The 15,545-nt window shown below is 39.1% G+C and overlaps 1 protein-coding gene across 1 annotated transcript in view; it reads left to right on the forward strand.

Annotated features, from left to right (window-relative positions):
* Positions 1–1,023: 1,023 nt before the first annotated feature.
* Positions 1,024–15,545, forward strand: part of LRIG3 (leucine rich repeats and immunoglobulin like domains 3) — a 47,137-nt gene continuing 32,615 nt past the window's right edge. The window contains exons 1-3 of the mRNA XM_038379284.2: positions 1,024–1,425; positions 8,176–8,247; positions 8,458–8,532. Of these exons, the coding sequence (XP_038235212.1) occupies positions 1,214–1,425; positions 8,176–8,247; positions 8,458–8,532 (359 nt within the window). The 5' untranslated portion in view covers positions 1,024–1,213. The remainder of the gene's footprint in view (positions 1,426–8,175; positions 8,248–8,457; positions 8,533–15,545) is intronic.

Raw genomic sequence — 15,545 nt, forward strand, 5'->3', positions numbered from 1 at the left:
CTCTTGGTTTCCTAGCTGCAAAGCTGCAGTCAGCTCCTGAGATGGCAACTATATATTCAGGTGAATATTATTACTCAGGTGAGTGCTAGAGGAAGCATATAATTTACATGAGGCCTCCAACCTGGAGTTGCTTGGCACTCTGCTTCCAGGGAGTGGAATGTGGTTTAACAGATTCCATTGTAGGATCAGGGCATGTGGGACTTCTGAGCAATAATTAAGATTGACTTATAATATATAGGCTACCTCAGTCTTGGGAAAGAGATGGGGAAAATATTGTCCCTATCTCATTTCCATGTATTATCCAACCCTGAACAGTGAATAAAGTGGAAGAAATTTGGAGTGCTGATCGTTGTGTCTGGCCCAGCTACACTGGACCTGGCTGGGACAAAGCTGACCTGTCACCACCTTTTAAGTTCCTCTGACCCTAGGACTGACTGAGAGATGGCTTGGACTCTGCCATGAGCTGGAGCAGCCCCAGAGTTGCTCTAACTGTGCCAGTTGGTGTACTATCTGGAGGTCCTGGAGCACAGCACTATGCCCGTTCACGCTCCTTCCCAGGACCCCTCCGCTGAGGACTGAAGGGCTGGTGTACCAGGGATTCTCCTTTGGCTGGGGGAAATCCTCAAGGGGTGATGTAAACCCCTGGAAGGGTGGGGGGGGGGGGTCTTAGCAGGGGCTAAGCACCTGGGCCCATTACCTGATCATACCTTTCCTCTGCATTATGGGGCAGCCTTTATCTTGTCGGTACCTAGGCAGGAGGGCTCTGGGTGCTAGCCAAAACAAAGGGTGGTAATGCATTTCCCCGGGGGGGGGGCGCAAGGCTTCTTAACACGGGATGGGGTGGGAACGGTCGGGTGCAGGTGAAATCACACAAGTGGCGGTGACTTCGCCGGGTTTCTGTCGGTGCCTGGAGCCCCCCCCCCCGCGGCTTTACTCTGACTGCTGGGCCCCTTCGTGGGGCACGTCCCCCCTCTCCAGGCTTGTCGTTGTCACGTGGCCGGGGGAGGGGGCTCCGGCCGGGGGGCGGGCCGGGCTCAGCGGGAGGAGGCGGAAAGTTTCGTGGAGCGGCCGGGGCTGGCGGAGAGTGCGGCGGGCTGGGCGCTGTCTGCTTCTGCCGGCGGCCCCGGGGCATGAGCCGGACTTGCCGACCGCACCGAGAGCCGGCAGCTTGCGCCCGGGCGAGAGCGGGGCGGCGGCCCAGGGAGCCCCGGCCATGAGCTGCCCGCTCCGCGCTGCCCCCGCCGCCGCGCTGGGCCTGGGGCTGCTGCTGGTGCTGCTCGGCCGCCCGGCGGGGAGCTCGGCCGCCGGCGGCCCCGGCTCCCCCTCGTGCCCGGCTCCGTGCCGCTGCTTCGGGGACCGGCTGGTCTGCAGCCGCCTCAAGCTGAGCCGGGCGCCCGAGCGGCTCCCGCAAGGGGTGGTGCAGCTGTGAGTATCGCGCGGGGCGGCGGGGGGACCCCAGCACGGCTCCTGCGCAAGGAGGGGGCTGGGGCTGGGGCTGCCCGGGGGGGACCCTCAGCCCGCTCCGGGCTCCGGCAGGGCGCGGCGGCGCAGCAGCCCCCGAGTCCCCCTGGGGGACTTGTTGCTGGGCTGGATTTGGAGGGTCTGGCCCTCCGGCTGCGGGGGGAGGGGAGCTGCCTCCCGCCCTCCACGCCCGTAGGGAGTGGCGTCCCCAGCGCCCCCCTCTGCGGCCCCTGCCCCTCTGGGCAGCGTCGGCTCAGCCGGGCCATGGGTCACCTAGGGGAGCGTCTCACCCCGTACCTGTGACCTCTGCCTTCCTTATCCATCACCCCGCCGGCCGCCTCCATCCTCCCACGCACTTGTCCTGACTTGCGGGGGGCATGGTCCTGATGAGAAAATTGCCCAAAGGAGAAGGGGTGCAAGGGCCGCTGGTCACTTGCGAGGGGCTGATTGCTAGTGAGGGAGAAAGTTTTTATAGAGGCGAATAACGCGGGGAACTGGAAGCTATGGGGAGCGACTTGTTCTTTCGCAAGTTGGGGCAAAGTCTGGTATCCTGCCAATAGTATGAAATAAAACTGATACCGAACTGAAATCTAGAAGGTTGTATTGGAGGGAGGGCTGGGGAGGAAGAAAGATGCTCGGATTGAATGGCTGTGTCTGTTTTAAGTATTTAAAAAAAAAAAACCCAAAACCTCTAAGAAAACTGATGGCTGATAGAAAAGGAGTACTTGTGGCACCTTAGAGACTAACAAATTTATTAGAGCATAAGCTTTCGTGAGCTACAGCTCACTTCATCGGATGCATTTGGTGGAAAAAACAGCGGAGAGATTTATATACACACACACAGAGAACATGAAACAATGGGTTTATCATACACACTGTAAGGAGAGTGAGCACTTAAGATAAGCCATCATTGAAAATAATTGGGCCCAGAAAAGTTGCATATTGCTGTTAACATCACCAGAATGCACCCGCCCCCCCCCCATCTAATGAATATTCTTTACAATTACATTTTTGCAAAGCATAGTGTATCTTTTTTAGGTAGTGTCAAATTGCCATGTTAGCTAGTATGGGATTTATATCATCTTTCCTATTGATCCTTTTTTCTTCTCTAGTGTTCTAAGAAATGTATTAAGAAGACAGCGTATATCAGTTAATTTAGCAAAACAAACTTGAAGACTGCTTAGTAATAAATATTAAAATGTCATATTTGGAATACTTAATTTTAGTAACAAACATTTTCAAACAAATTATAAGATATTGAAATTTCCTAAAAGGAAGAAAAAATTGGTACGATCTGGAACTTTTTTACATTGATTCTTAATTTCTTTTCACTCATTTGACTTCTATATTTATCTTATTAATTTTCTGTTAAATTTCAAAAACTGACAGAGATAAAGACTAAGGTAAACAGGAAGGTTTTCAATTAGTTTTGACTAATTCTGTTCAATTGCCTCATCTGGAGGTCATCCTTCTTTATTCATGAAACATGGATGGCTGTATTGACAACATATGGAACTGAACATATGAATGACTTTGGGAGGTGACTATTTCCATGAGTAGTATTGGAAAGTATCCGTGAGAGAAAAGAAACTTAAGTTTTCCTTTTGGTTGATATGGTTAAGATTTTTCAATTGTATACATATTCAGCAATTCATTGTGCTTCCTATTGAATGTTAATCCTTCTGGTTTTTTTGAGTTGTCTCAGTAAGATAAAATAAATCTTCTGACAAAACTTGTTAATATGTCAGAAAATTAGCATTCCTTTGCCTTAGTGCTGTTAACTTAACATTTAGCTTTAACATTACGACAAACTAAAACTAAGGGGAAAGCATAGAACCTTTAACTGGAACGTACTTCTAAAAGTTGTCTTTAAAATATATGTTGTGTTAACATAAATAACCAAACGTGTTGCCTTTTGCATTTTAGTGATAGACACTAAAATTACAGAGGGTTTTCTGGTTAGCACAATTGGAAGTGTAAATTGTTTTTATGTAAGTTCACATTCCTTTAAAGAAGTGAGAGAAAATAAGTTCCATTTGTATAAATAAATACTGGGCCTGTTGTAAGACATCCTGCTGTGATCACTCATTGGACAGCTGTGTCATTTGGTCTTAAACTCAAAGGAGTACATCTTTGTAGGTGTCACCAAACCATGTGATTTGGCTGCTTTTGTGTAAATGTTTCTTTTGTTTGTGTGAAATGCCTTAGAAGTACCCATGTTTCTTTCTTCCTTCCCTTCCCCTTAATAAGAGAGTGCAGAAACATGTGGCATTGTCTGTTTCCTCCTCCTGTTTGGTATTTGGAATTTTGACTGCTCAAGGTGCAAAATAATGATTTTCAGCTTCAGGTAGTCAATAAAGTTTGAGTTAATGTGATGATTATTACTCCAAACTATTTACTTACAAATAGTAACAGATTTTGTGTATTTTGTTGACAAATAGAAGAAAATATATATAATCTTGAAAGGCAGTAATTTAGTTGAAAATCTGCCAAGCCTTATTGGAAAATATTGTAATATCCATTAGACCCAATTCTCAAGACCTTACTAAGGCAAAAACTCCCTTGTGGTTTGGGGGGAGTTCTTGCTTGAGTTAGAACTTCAGGACTAAGCCCATTTTGAATGTTTTCTTCTTCTCTTCTGTCTCCCTATCCCCCAGTGCATCCAAAAAGTCTACTGATGTAAAGTAATATCTAACATTATGAAGTGATGACTCGGTCCTGTCTCATTCAAAGTTCTCACAAAATTAATTGAATGTTGTGGGTGTTCAAAAAATGCTGGATCGGGGCAGGCTTTATGACTACAGACAGTGAAATTAAGAAAACAAGCTTCATTGTTTGAAGGTTGAGTGTTTGCATTCTGTTACTTTGCTGTCAAAGTTGTAGTTGCTTCTTTGATACAGAAGCAGTCTCATGAAATATAGTGTAAATAGGGAATTTTGACCAGCTTTATTGGGGATTTAGAGTAAAGTGCATCATCTTCCTTAGTGCCATCTTCACATAATGTAATGAAAGTCCATTGAAAACTGAAAACTGATAAATATTTGTAGTGGCTTTGTATATAAATATCCTTAGATTTCAGTTTACTTCTAGCATATGTGCTCTGAGATTGAAAGAATGTTGCTTTGTTAGAATTAATGTTTCAGAGCCAGAATTGGGGGAGGGAAAACAAATACTTGCCAGTGCTTTCAGTATTTTTAAATTCTATTGGAATCTTAGAATATGTCTTACCAGGTTCACCTAGGAATGCCAAAGCTGTCAATGAGACAGAAGGGAACATCTAAAAGATGGTTTCAGCTAGTGTTTGTACTGCATCTTTAGTATTTACATTTTATAAATCCTCTAGTTCTTTACCAGAATTGCCAGAAAAAATTCCTTATGGTTTTCACAGCTGTTGTTCAATATTTTCCAGACTAAAACTTTAACATAGCAAGCTGATTTATGAGTCACTTTGGATCAGTGTCTTAAAACAGCTACAGCCTGGCTTTTTGTTTTTTAGCTTTCCTGATTTCTGCTGAATTAGCAGCTCTGAAGGCCCCAGTGGGATTGATTAAGAAGCTGTTGCTGGATTTGCATTTTAAAATTGCACTAGACGCTCAGGTTTCTGAGTTCTCAAAGGGAAGAAGATGATAATTGCAACTGAATGTTGTAAATTAAGTTAGGGTCTAAAAATTGTATTTATATAGTGTGTGAAAATGGAGAGGTACCACCTCTTCTGTGTTAGGCTTTCTCTTTTTGGTTTTTCATTACATGACTATTAACACTTTAAAGTTGCAGTTCAGCTTTTCAGTGAAGAAGCACAGTATGAAAGATTGTTAATGCAAAAGTAATTGAGTATGAATAATTTTTCTTTCAGATGTTTCATAAAACAAGTTCTTAAAGGACAGGGTCAAAAAGGCTTGAAACACTGCAGCACATTATAAGTATTACTGTTCTGTTACAGTATAAATTTTTAAGTGAAGAGTGGACGATATAGTTTCTACTGTCTAGTAAGAATTTATTACATGTAAATTTGGTGTTCATAAAGTGTCTGAATTTTGTCCCCATTATATCTTTCATGGCTCTTAGAACTCCAGTAGTAAAAGTAACCATAGGAGAGATTTTCTTTCTCCATTTAATATGGCTTTAGTTTGGAGGAGTTAGATTTGGGAGGGAGAATTAAAAATGGAAAATATTTTGCAACCTTAGTATTTAGTGTTGCCCACTCCTATTTCTAGGTAGATATAATAATAAAAAAAACCACTTTCTTATAAGTGGATTTTAATTCAAGGGCAGTAGTTAGATTTTGTGGGTTTTTTTTAAAGTCTGTATCTTAAATTTTTACACCTAGGGCTCATGAGAAACTGTAAGTTTAAATTTCACTTAAAGTCAGCAATTAGAAAATGTATTTTTCTAACTGTAGTTGATTCACATTCAAAAGTTCTGTATTCACTCATAGTTCACCTGCAAGGAACAAACTTCCCCATAACATTTCTAAAAAAAGATTAACATTGAAACTGTGGCCTTATTAAATGCTTTTTATTTTTATTGTATGTAATGTTAAAAAAATTTATACAAGTATGTGTGTTTGAGAGACAAGGCTCAGAATTAATTGATTTTTTTGTCCTTTTTCAAATAGGAGATAAAAGTAAGTAAATCAGTGTGGAGTTTCTGGATGTATATATTTTAAAAAATAGATACCCACAAATTTTGCATGTGGCATCTGCAGCGTTAAAGACACACATTTTGTTTGAAACAAAATTTAAGTTGTTACACTCACAGTTGCCTTGATAGACTCCAGATGGATGTGAGCTTGAGCTATGAGTGAAAGTGTCTGGCTCCAGAGTGGTGATCATGCACAGCAGTGGTTGTAATTGCAGGATTTTTATAGTTTAAAGACTCTGCCAATTTTTTTTACATGTTATAACTCTAACAGAACAAATCTACTCACGTCTGTTACTGTCTGGTGGGTCCTTAGGCAAACATGTTTTAAATAAACCTTTTGCAGGGTTTTTAGATGAAATGAAGAAACGCAAGTTTTTAGCAGTGATGTTGAAAGCTCTTTGTTGAAATAATTGCTGATTCCTAATTCTTGTCTAATGATGATGAACAGTAACATATTAGGCTCTAACAGCCATGACTTCATAGAATTTTGACTGTTTATTTGCATACTTCTCATAATCCCTACAGACAGACCAAAGCCAAATATTGAATTAAATTTAAGGTGGTGGTGGGAGTCCTTAATAACTCTTTTAAAGTAAAATGTTTAAATTAGGTCACTTTTAAAATCTATTTCTTTGTTGTAGTAGACTTCTTCAAGATTTGTTTGCGAATGTAGGGGTGAAGATGTCAAATTAAATATATGTGCAGTTTTTAAATGTAAAATAAATGGATTTTTCTCAGATCTAGGGTCTGATAGATGGCTACTCTGGATTTTTAAACAGTGAAAGAATTAATCTTTCAATTTAAGTGTGACTAACCTTTATTTACAGGAGAACTCAGTCATGCTAATAAGACTAACATTTGTAGGCTTTTGAAAATGTTAAAACTGAACTGGTTTCCCATCTTCCAGATGAATCTCCTTAGGTGCTTAGTCCATTTGCTGTCTCTGGACACAGCATACACTGCTCACTCCAAGAGGACACATGTAGAACTTCACTGACATCATTTGCACTTTCTGATTAATAAACCATGCTAACATGTAGCCCTCTGGGGTTCTCAGTCTGGCATGGAGAGAGCTGGACTTTATGGCATGAAGTTGTTTCCTTAAATACAAGTTTTTATGCTGAAGTTTTGAGTAGGATATAGACTGGCTTTTAAATGTGGGTTGGTTTCAGGCCTATTTGTCTATTTACAGCTGCTGATACTACATATGATCAGGTTTCATAGTAGCAGCCGTGTTAGTCTGTATTCTCAAAAAGAAAAGGAGTACTTGTGGCACCTTAGAGACTAACAAATTTATTAGAGCATAAGCTTTCGTGAGCTACAGCTCACTTCATCAGATGCATCCGATGAAGTGAGCTGTAGCTCACGAAAGCTTATGCTCAAATAAATTTGTTAGTCTCTAAGGTGCCACAAGTACTCCTTTTCTTTTTACATATGATCAGTATTAAATTTGCATACATGAGAATAGGGTTCCAAATCAAATGAAAACCTCAATTCTATTTTCATGCTTCCTTGCCTGTTGTGTCTAGGCTTTGCACGTTGGTTTAGATTATTAGGTTAAAAACTATAAATGAAACTAACACATCCTATTCTTTTGAGACTATATTGGAATTTAAGACTTAAGTGCAGCTCTATCTGTGAATTTCTCTCATAGTAGCCAAGAAGTTACTTTTCTTACACTTTTTTTTTTTTTTTGGGTAGGCCATGGTTTTCTTGACAATGTGTGTATATATGAAGCTTCCCATAGATGTTAACTCTTTTGTGCTATTGCCTTTTTAAAAAACAAAAGGGATTGTTCAGTCACAAAACATCACGTATAAACTAAAGGCCTTTCTTTCCAGTTATTAGCAGTGGTCAAAGCATTTAAAATCACCTTCCGTGTTTTCCCAAATCAATACTTGAATGAGTTTCTATTGTAATTTTATTGACAGCAAAACTATAATGTAGATTTTTTTTTTGTAGTTAGTGACTAATTAGATCGCAGGTTCAGTTTAAATATGTATTATGAGAGCTAGTAAAAAATATACCTGATATTTCAAAAGTGACATCTGATTTATTTTTGTAATCTCATAGGGATTTAAGTCACAACAGATTATCTTCAATCAAGGCCAGTTCCTTGAGTCACCTTCATAGTCTTCGAGAAATGTAAGTCATTTGTGGTTTTTTGGGTATAAAAATGTTTTTTCTGTAGGATGGCTGTCTGAAAGACACAGGTGTGCACTCTTATAGTGATGTGCTGCAATAAGTGAGTTTATATTTAACTTTGAATTTTACGGGGTATTCAGCAATTTAAAATATATAGAGTATGCACTCCTTGTTTATATTGCAACAGACTTCCTTTTTTGATCTTGACAGAAAATTGAACAACAATGAACTGGAGACCATACCTAATCTGGGACCAGTCTCTGCAAATATTACTCTTCTGTCCTTGTAAGTAGATTTTGATGGCACTCTTTCTAACTGTAAAGATGAAAAATATAGTGGAAATGTGCATTGATGTTAAAGTTTAAAAAAAAAAATAAATTGGAAGTTTATCAAATTGTGGCTAGGAAGTTGCTTATGTGATGTTGCATCAGGTTGTTTAAAAATGTGTGTGTATATACACACGCAAAATTAAACCTAATCCTAGTAGTTTTTGATGCTTCCCTAAGATATAGACAGACTGTACTATTATTAATTTGTATTGTGTCAGTGCCTGCAGACCCCAACCACAATCAGGACTCTGTTGTCCTAGACACTGTACAAACACTAGTAACTAGTATGCAAAAACTTGTATAATGCAGGCCTTCAAAACAAAAGTTTGTGTATTGTGGTTGAAATCCTGCCCTCTTTCAAGTCCGTGGCAAAACTCCCATTGACTTCAGTGGAATACAGTGGAATAGGGATTTCACCCCTTAATTTTAGGACACACATATGATTAGACTAGGATTCAGAATAAATCATAGGTTTCAGAGTAGCAGCCGTGTTAGTCTGTATTCGCAAAAAGAAAAGGAGTACTTGTGGCACCTTAGAGACTAATGAAGTGAGCTGTAGCTCACGAAAGCTTATGCTCTAATAAATTTGTTAGTCTCTAAGGTGCCACAAGTACTCCTTTTCTTTTTGAGAATAAATCATGTGCCAGTAACTTTACTACAACTTGTTTGGTCTATCGTGTGTGTGTGTGTGTGTGTGTGTGTGTGTGAGAGAGAGAGAGAGAGAGAATTATTTCCTGTTGCAGATGTTACACAAGCTTTTGTTTGCTTTAGTTTGCATGCAATATGTTTATAATGAATCATCATATTACTAAAAGTATGTCACCTGTGATCAAAGGCAGAATTTGTACATTCAGGAAAAGTGGATATCAAGTTAAAACAAAGGGTCTCAAAACAGAGATTACCTGATTTTCATTTTAATGGGAAACTTATGTAATGCTTATGCAACCATGAGGCTTTTGATTAGCTTTCATAAAATGTGTGTGTATGAGGATACCTAAAATAGTAATGTCTAACAACATTTTAATTATTTTTTCATAAACTGTCAAATACTTAAATACTAAAACGTGGGTTTTCAGCTGTGGGTTTACCAGCAGGATTTTTTAGTGTTAAAGCTAGTATTATTTAGCCCTATTCTTAATACAAATTGCAAGCTGCCTTGCAGAAGAGGCCTCTGAAGAGTTAAAACAATACAGTAAATTTTGGGAAGCTGTTCAATTAATTAAATTGATCACTATTCAATTGCTTACATCTGGTGATTTATAGGGGGTTTGTTTTTACTCTGATCCTAGGTCAGCTAAGTCAGCTGGTGCAGCCGCTGTGTCTGCACTGCTCTGTTTGAATAAGAATTAGGTGACATTTGATACTGATGTGGTTTTTCTACAGATCAGAATCAGAAAAGAATGAAAGAAAAAGCAGATGGTGTCTGACAAATAACTACTGAATTTAAACACTCTATCTACTTTCATATTACATTAGTGTTAACACTTTTTTTTTACAGTGACACATCATTCTATAGTTTAATCATTGTGTTGAGTCTCAAATATACATTTAACTATTAAGTTTCATTTTTTTAAAGGTCTGTTTACCATGAGATTAGAAACCTTTGCATAATAAAGCATTAGAAATCTTCCCTGTCTTGTTTCAAAATGTATGCAAAGTTGAGAGTTTGTCCTAAAGCATCCTCAACCTCTTTCCATGGAAATTAAACTCTAGTTCAGAGGAACCTAAAATTATCCTTTTGCAGCTGTGAAAAGAATTTTTTGATAAAATGAATTAATCCAGCAGGGGATATTTGTCCCACACCCATGGATCACTAGCTTAGTTTAGTTTAGTTTACCCAGCTGGCCAAACATGCAGAAATCTTTATTAGATTTGATTTGTGCACTGTATTCTGATTTTTTTTTTTAAGTATCTTTTAAAAGTGTTTCAACTGCCATGTACTGAAGGTATTGCTTGGGAACTGGCTGGTTGCCATTCTGCTTTGAAGCCATGCCATGCCAATGTATGATGTCAGGAAACTCCTGAGTATGTTCAGTGGAGCCCAATTAATGTTACTAATGTTTACCATAAACCTTATGACCACTGTGGAGAATCATTGGAATTAGAAATGGAAGAGACCTATGAAGCTATCTAATGCATTCTACTATCAGTGTAAGGCTAATTCTTAGAGCATATTATGTAGTGCTCAGTGGGCATGGGTAGTCAGAACAGAAAGCTAGAGAATGGTATTTCATGGTTCAGGGGAAAAAACTCTCTTGCCCCCAAGGGTTTTCACCCAAAAGACACCTCACAAGCTAGGGATTGTTAATGGCACAGAGGTCACAACTTCATTAAATAAACTAGTATGTAAATAAACAGAGGAATGAACATGCTCTTTGCAGCAGTGGATGACTATAGCTGGTTGGTAGTTCTATAAAAGAATGTGCAATATATCATTGTCACACATCAACACATCAGTCTAATGGCATAATTTTTGTTAGAGATAAAGAAACAGACTTTTTTTCTGATCCTAAATTTAGCTTGCAGTGCTGGCCGTTTAATTTTTTTTTTTTTTTTTTGGTAAACTGGGCTAATTTGATGTATATAAGTCAGTGGAAGGGAGCAATATGATGCAACTTTTTCAGAGATGGTTTTCAGAGAGTGACTGCTTGAAGCAAACTTCTGATGAACTCTGTAGGAGCTTAGCTTTCATGGAAAAAGGAGATTGTGAAGTCTTCCCAATGCAAGCAACTATTGTGTTCCTGAGCCTTGGTTCTTCTCAATAGCAGAAAAAAGGGCGTGTGAATTTACCTTAATGGGAGTTATCCTTCTGATTTGATTACATTTCTCCCAAGATGCACAAAAAAGCTAGCTATCTTGTTCAACAAGTCTTTTAAGAATGCTGTGTAGGCTGCCCTGATAAGCTTTTCTTTCCTTGCCAGACACTAGTGGCCCAGAATCTCTCTTCCAAGCAGTGAAAAGTTCTCCCTAGCAACTGTCAGTTCTGAAGCTTTAAAATTCTACAGAGTGAATTCCACTGAGAGTATGTCTATATGTACAGTGCTGCAGTGGCGTAGCTGTACTGATACAGTTGCGCCGCTGCGGCGCATCTGGAGAAGATGCTTTGTGCTTACAGGAGAGAGCTCTCCCATTAGCATAAAAAACCCCACCTCTGAGCGGCAGAAGCTATGTTGGTGGGAGAAGCTCTCCCACTGACATAGCGTTGTGCACTCAAGTGCTTATGTTGGTGTAATCGTGTTGCTCAGGGGGTGGAATATTCATACCCCTGAGCGACATAAATTTTGCTGACATAGCCTGAGTAACAGATGCTCCTTAACCTGCAGGGCAAATACAGTTATAAGGGCTCGATAGGCAATGTAAGGCTTGACTTAACTAAGACTGTCTCAAGTAACTGCTGAAGAATATACTGAAAATATGTAGTAAATGCCCTTGTGTGGTACAACAGGACATTACTTGGCATACTGTGATGTTCCTTGAGAAATCCCTGAGGGGACCTTTTATTAGCAATAGCACCCTTTAACCCAACTGTTTCAGGTTTCGTTTTTGAAAAAATGACCTGGTTTAAACCAAAAATGGAACTGACTTCTCTGACCTACTGTTGGTTGTTTCTGACTCTTCAAATTACACATACAATATAATTTATTTTTTCTGCAGGAGAAAAATGAGCTCTGCATCAATTCAGTCCTTAGTTTCCTGCACACATGCATCCGATGAAGTGAGCTGTAGCTCACGAAAGCTTATGCTCAAATAAATTTTAGTCTCTAAGGTGCCACAAGTTCTCCTTTTCTTTTTGCAAATATAGACTAACACAGCTGCTACTCTGAAACCTGCACATTTGGGTAATCCAAAATTAACACCTACCGATAGTCACTAGAATTTAATTATTAAATATGTAATGTTAACTCAATACAATGTAAACATTTTTGGGTCTACTGGATTTAACAACTAAATTACCACAAATATTTACACTGACTATACATGGTAATATAGCCTCATTTATCTATCCCTAGAACTAAAATATTTTAGATGTTTCCTTATTTGCATTCCTCAAATGCTTGTAAAGCCAGTTACAGCTAACATAGCACTGTTTTTAAAACTTGTGATAGTTTCATGTTACAAAATTTTGAAATTTTTGGGGAAAAAAGCAAGTTATATTTTAATTATTGTTGGCTGTTGATCACTTATGCTATTTTGTCAAGCCTTAGAAGTGAATGCTAAGTGCCCCAACAGTTAGGGACATCCCTGAATAAAATTTTAAATAAGTTTTTGTTCTGAATTGCCTACTGTCCTGCTGGTTCTTGCTCTACGTGGCACCCTGAAGTGGACTAAACTGGTGGTGTCATATTAATCAGTCTGTTTAGTGAGGGAGAAGGGACCTGGTAAATGTCTTTTAGGGCTTGTTTTCATTGCAGCATTTACTTGAGTAATAATTCAAGTGATGTAGATAACTTGAGTTCTGTCCTCACACAAAAACCCTTAACGTGAGTGTGGTGATGCTTTTAACTTGTATTGGTTGGTCTGAGTGGGTGTGTAGGTTAAAACTAAAGGGAACAAATTTGCCAGCTAACACAACCACTCTGTGTGGACACAGGCTAGCAACACTCAAGTGCTTCTAGTCCTCCAATATCTTCCCACTATTCCCCTTCCCACCTGTGCCCAGAAAGGGAGATACATTTTCCAACAGTTCACTGGGAAAGAATTCATAGACTAGCTCAGCTTACTGCAGTAAGGATGTGCAGCCAGCAATCTGTATTTTTTCTCAGTGTGACTGAGGTAGGTTAACTGAAGAGAAATAATATGAGCGTTGATAACTTGAGCTAACTCTGCAGTAACTATGTAGCCAGAGTCTTGCATGATTTTGCAACATTACTTTTTAATTCTCAATTCTGTACCTAATGTGGTGTGAAACTTTGAAATTAAAAACTGCAAAAACATAGAGGTAATCAGTTTTTAAAATGTCACTTGGCCACTGTCCTTCATAGCATGGCTCCCTGCTCTAGAAGAGCCTTATGGTTCATAATGATTACTTAGGTTGGTATAACTTTAATCCCAAGGGATGACAAACTTAAGATGTAGCTAAGAAGCTACTTCTGGGGTGACGTATGATGTTTCAGTGCATAACAACTTTATGAAGCAGTTCAGGAAAGGAAGGGAAGTATACCATATCCAACTCAATAGACACTATATAAGTAGGGAAACTCCAGGCATGCAGGATATAATTTGGCCTCAACACCATGGTATAATAATTTTCATGTGTTTGAAAAAAGTATGTGATATTTAATTACCACAAGTGGTTAGGGACCTCTATCTTTATATATTAATATTGTCTGAAAAATTAACTTCCATTGGTTTCAGTATTCCCTCATAAGGAAGAGGACCATCTGTGAAATTGCAAACACTTCTGCAACTCCTATGTTTTCTTTGAAGATATCAAAAATATTGACCAAACTGGAGTCTACTTTATTCATATAAAATATAGCCTATGGCATTACAAGTGTGATGTCACCAGCATAGGGTATCCTTCAGTACCTCAGAAAATGAAAGGCAGATATCAGTGGCTTTGGAGACCCTGAAAGACTTTTATTGTGTTGGGATATCGGGGGTATTTTTTTTTTTTTTGCCTTAAACCTGTTATACCTAAACTTACAAATGGACTTCGAGCTTCAAAAAACAAAACAAAACAAAAAACCATCAATATCAGAATTATACTCTAAGACCCAAAATGTGAAGGGTCTTTCAGGGACTTACAAACCATTGATATATTTTATAAGGGCTATCGTCTCTCACAATATGGAAATCACACGTTCTGAGATGTGTATTGTATATAGCTTAAAAGACTCCAATTAGAATATCTTAAAATAATGAAGTCTGAAATCTTAGTGAAATTCTTTAAGTAGTAAGCTTAGATTGATTGATTTATTTGTACAAAGCAGATGGGAAAATTCTTGAAACAACCATTGTAAATCACTGACCTGTACCGAACAAAAATTAAGTTTGGCTAAAGCTAGACTGGAAAATTAAAAGTTCCGACAAAATGTGAAGTAATTTGTAGACTTTTGTATGTCTTTAGTGTCTCCATAGCATTGGCAGGAATGAGAAAATACTTGATTCAAGTGGAATAATATAGAACTTGTGAAAAGCGCCATAATGACAACTCTAGAGAGAGTGAAATTTTTTGTTATATCCATAGGATAGGTTCAGCATGGACTGCATCAGCTATGCAATTTGTCAGACTATGTTAAAAACATTCTTTGTGTTCTGGGCAGGGTACCTTTAGGAGGAGGTTCAACTAATTAAATACCTTGGCCATTAAATTCTGAGCTTTGTGGTGGCCCAATAGGGTGTCAGTATTGATGAAAGTTCTTGTGATGTAGCTACTTGTTTTTACTAGGCACTAGACTGAAACAACCATGGTCATTTTTCTGAAGGTTATCAGACAGCCTTCAGACTGCAATTACTTTGAATTCATTACCCAGGGTTGAAAGATTGTGCATCCACAGATTGCCTCAATTACCAATGTGCTTGACAATGTTCAGTATTAAAACAGGTTTCAGAATAGTAGCCGTGTTAGTCTGTATTTGCAAAAAGAAAAGGAGTACTTGTAGCACCTTAGAGACTAACAAATTTATATGAGGCATAAGCTTTCGTGAGCTATAGCTCACTTCATTGGATGCATTCAGTGGAAAATACAGTGGGGAGATCTATATACATAGAGAACATGAAACAATGGGTGTTACCATACACACTGTAACGAGAGTGATCAGGTAAGGTGAGCTATTACCAGCAGGAGAGTGGGGAGTGGGGGAGGAAAACTTTTGTAGTGATAATCAAGGTGCGCCATTTCCAGCAGTTGACAAGAAGGTGTGAGGAACAGTGGGGGGGTGGGGAATAAACATGGGGAAATAGTTTTGCTTTATGTAATGACTCATCCATTCCCAGTCTCTATTCAAGCCTAAGTTAATTGTATCC

This window comes from Dermochelys coriacea, chromosome 1, assembly GCF_009764565.3.
Source record: "Dermochelys coriacea isolate rDerCor1 chromosome 1, rDerCor1.pri.v4, whole genome shotgun sequence".
In the NCBI taxonomy this organism is placed as follows: domain Eukaryota; kingdom Metazoa; phylum Chordata; order Testudines; family Dermochelyidae; genus Dermochelys; species Dermochelys coriacea.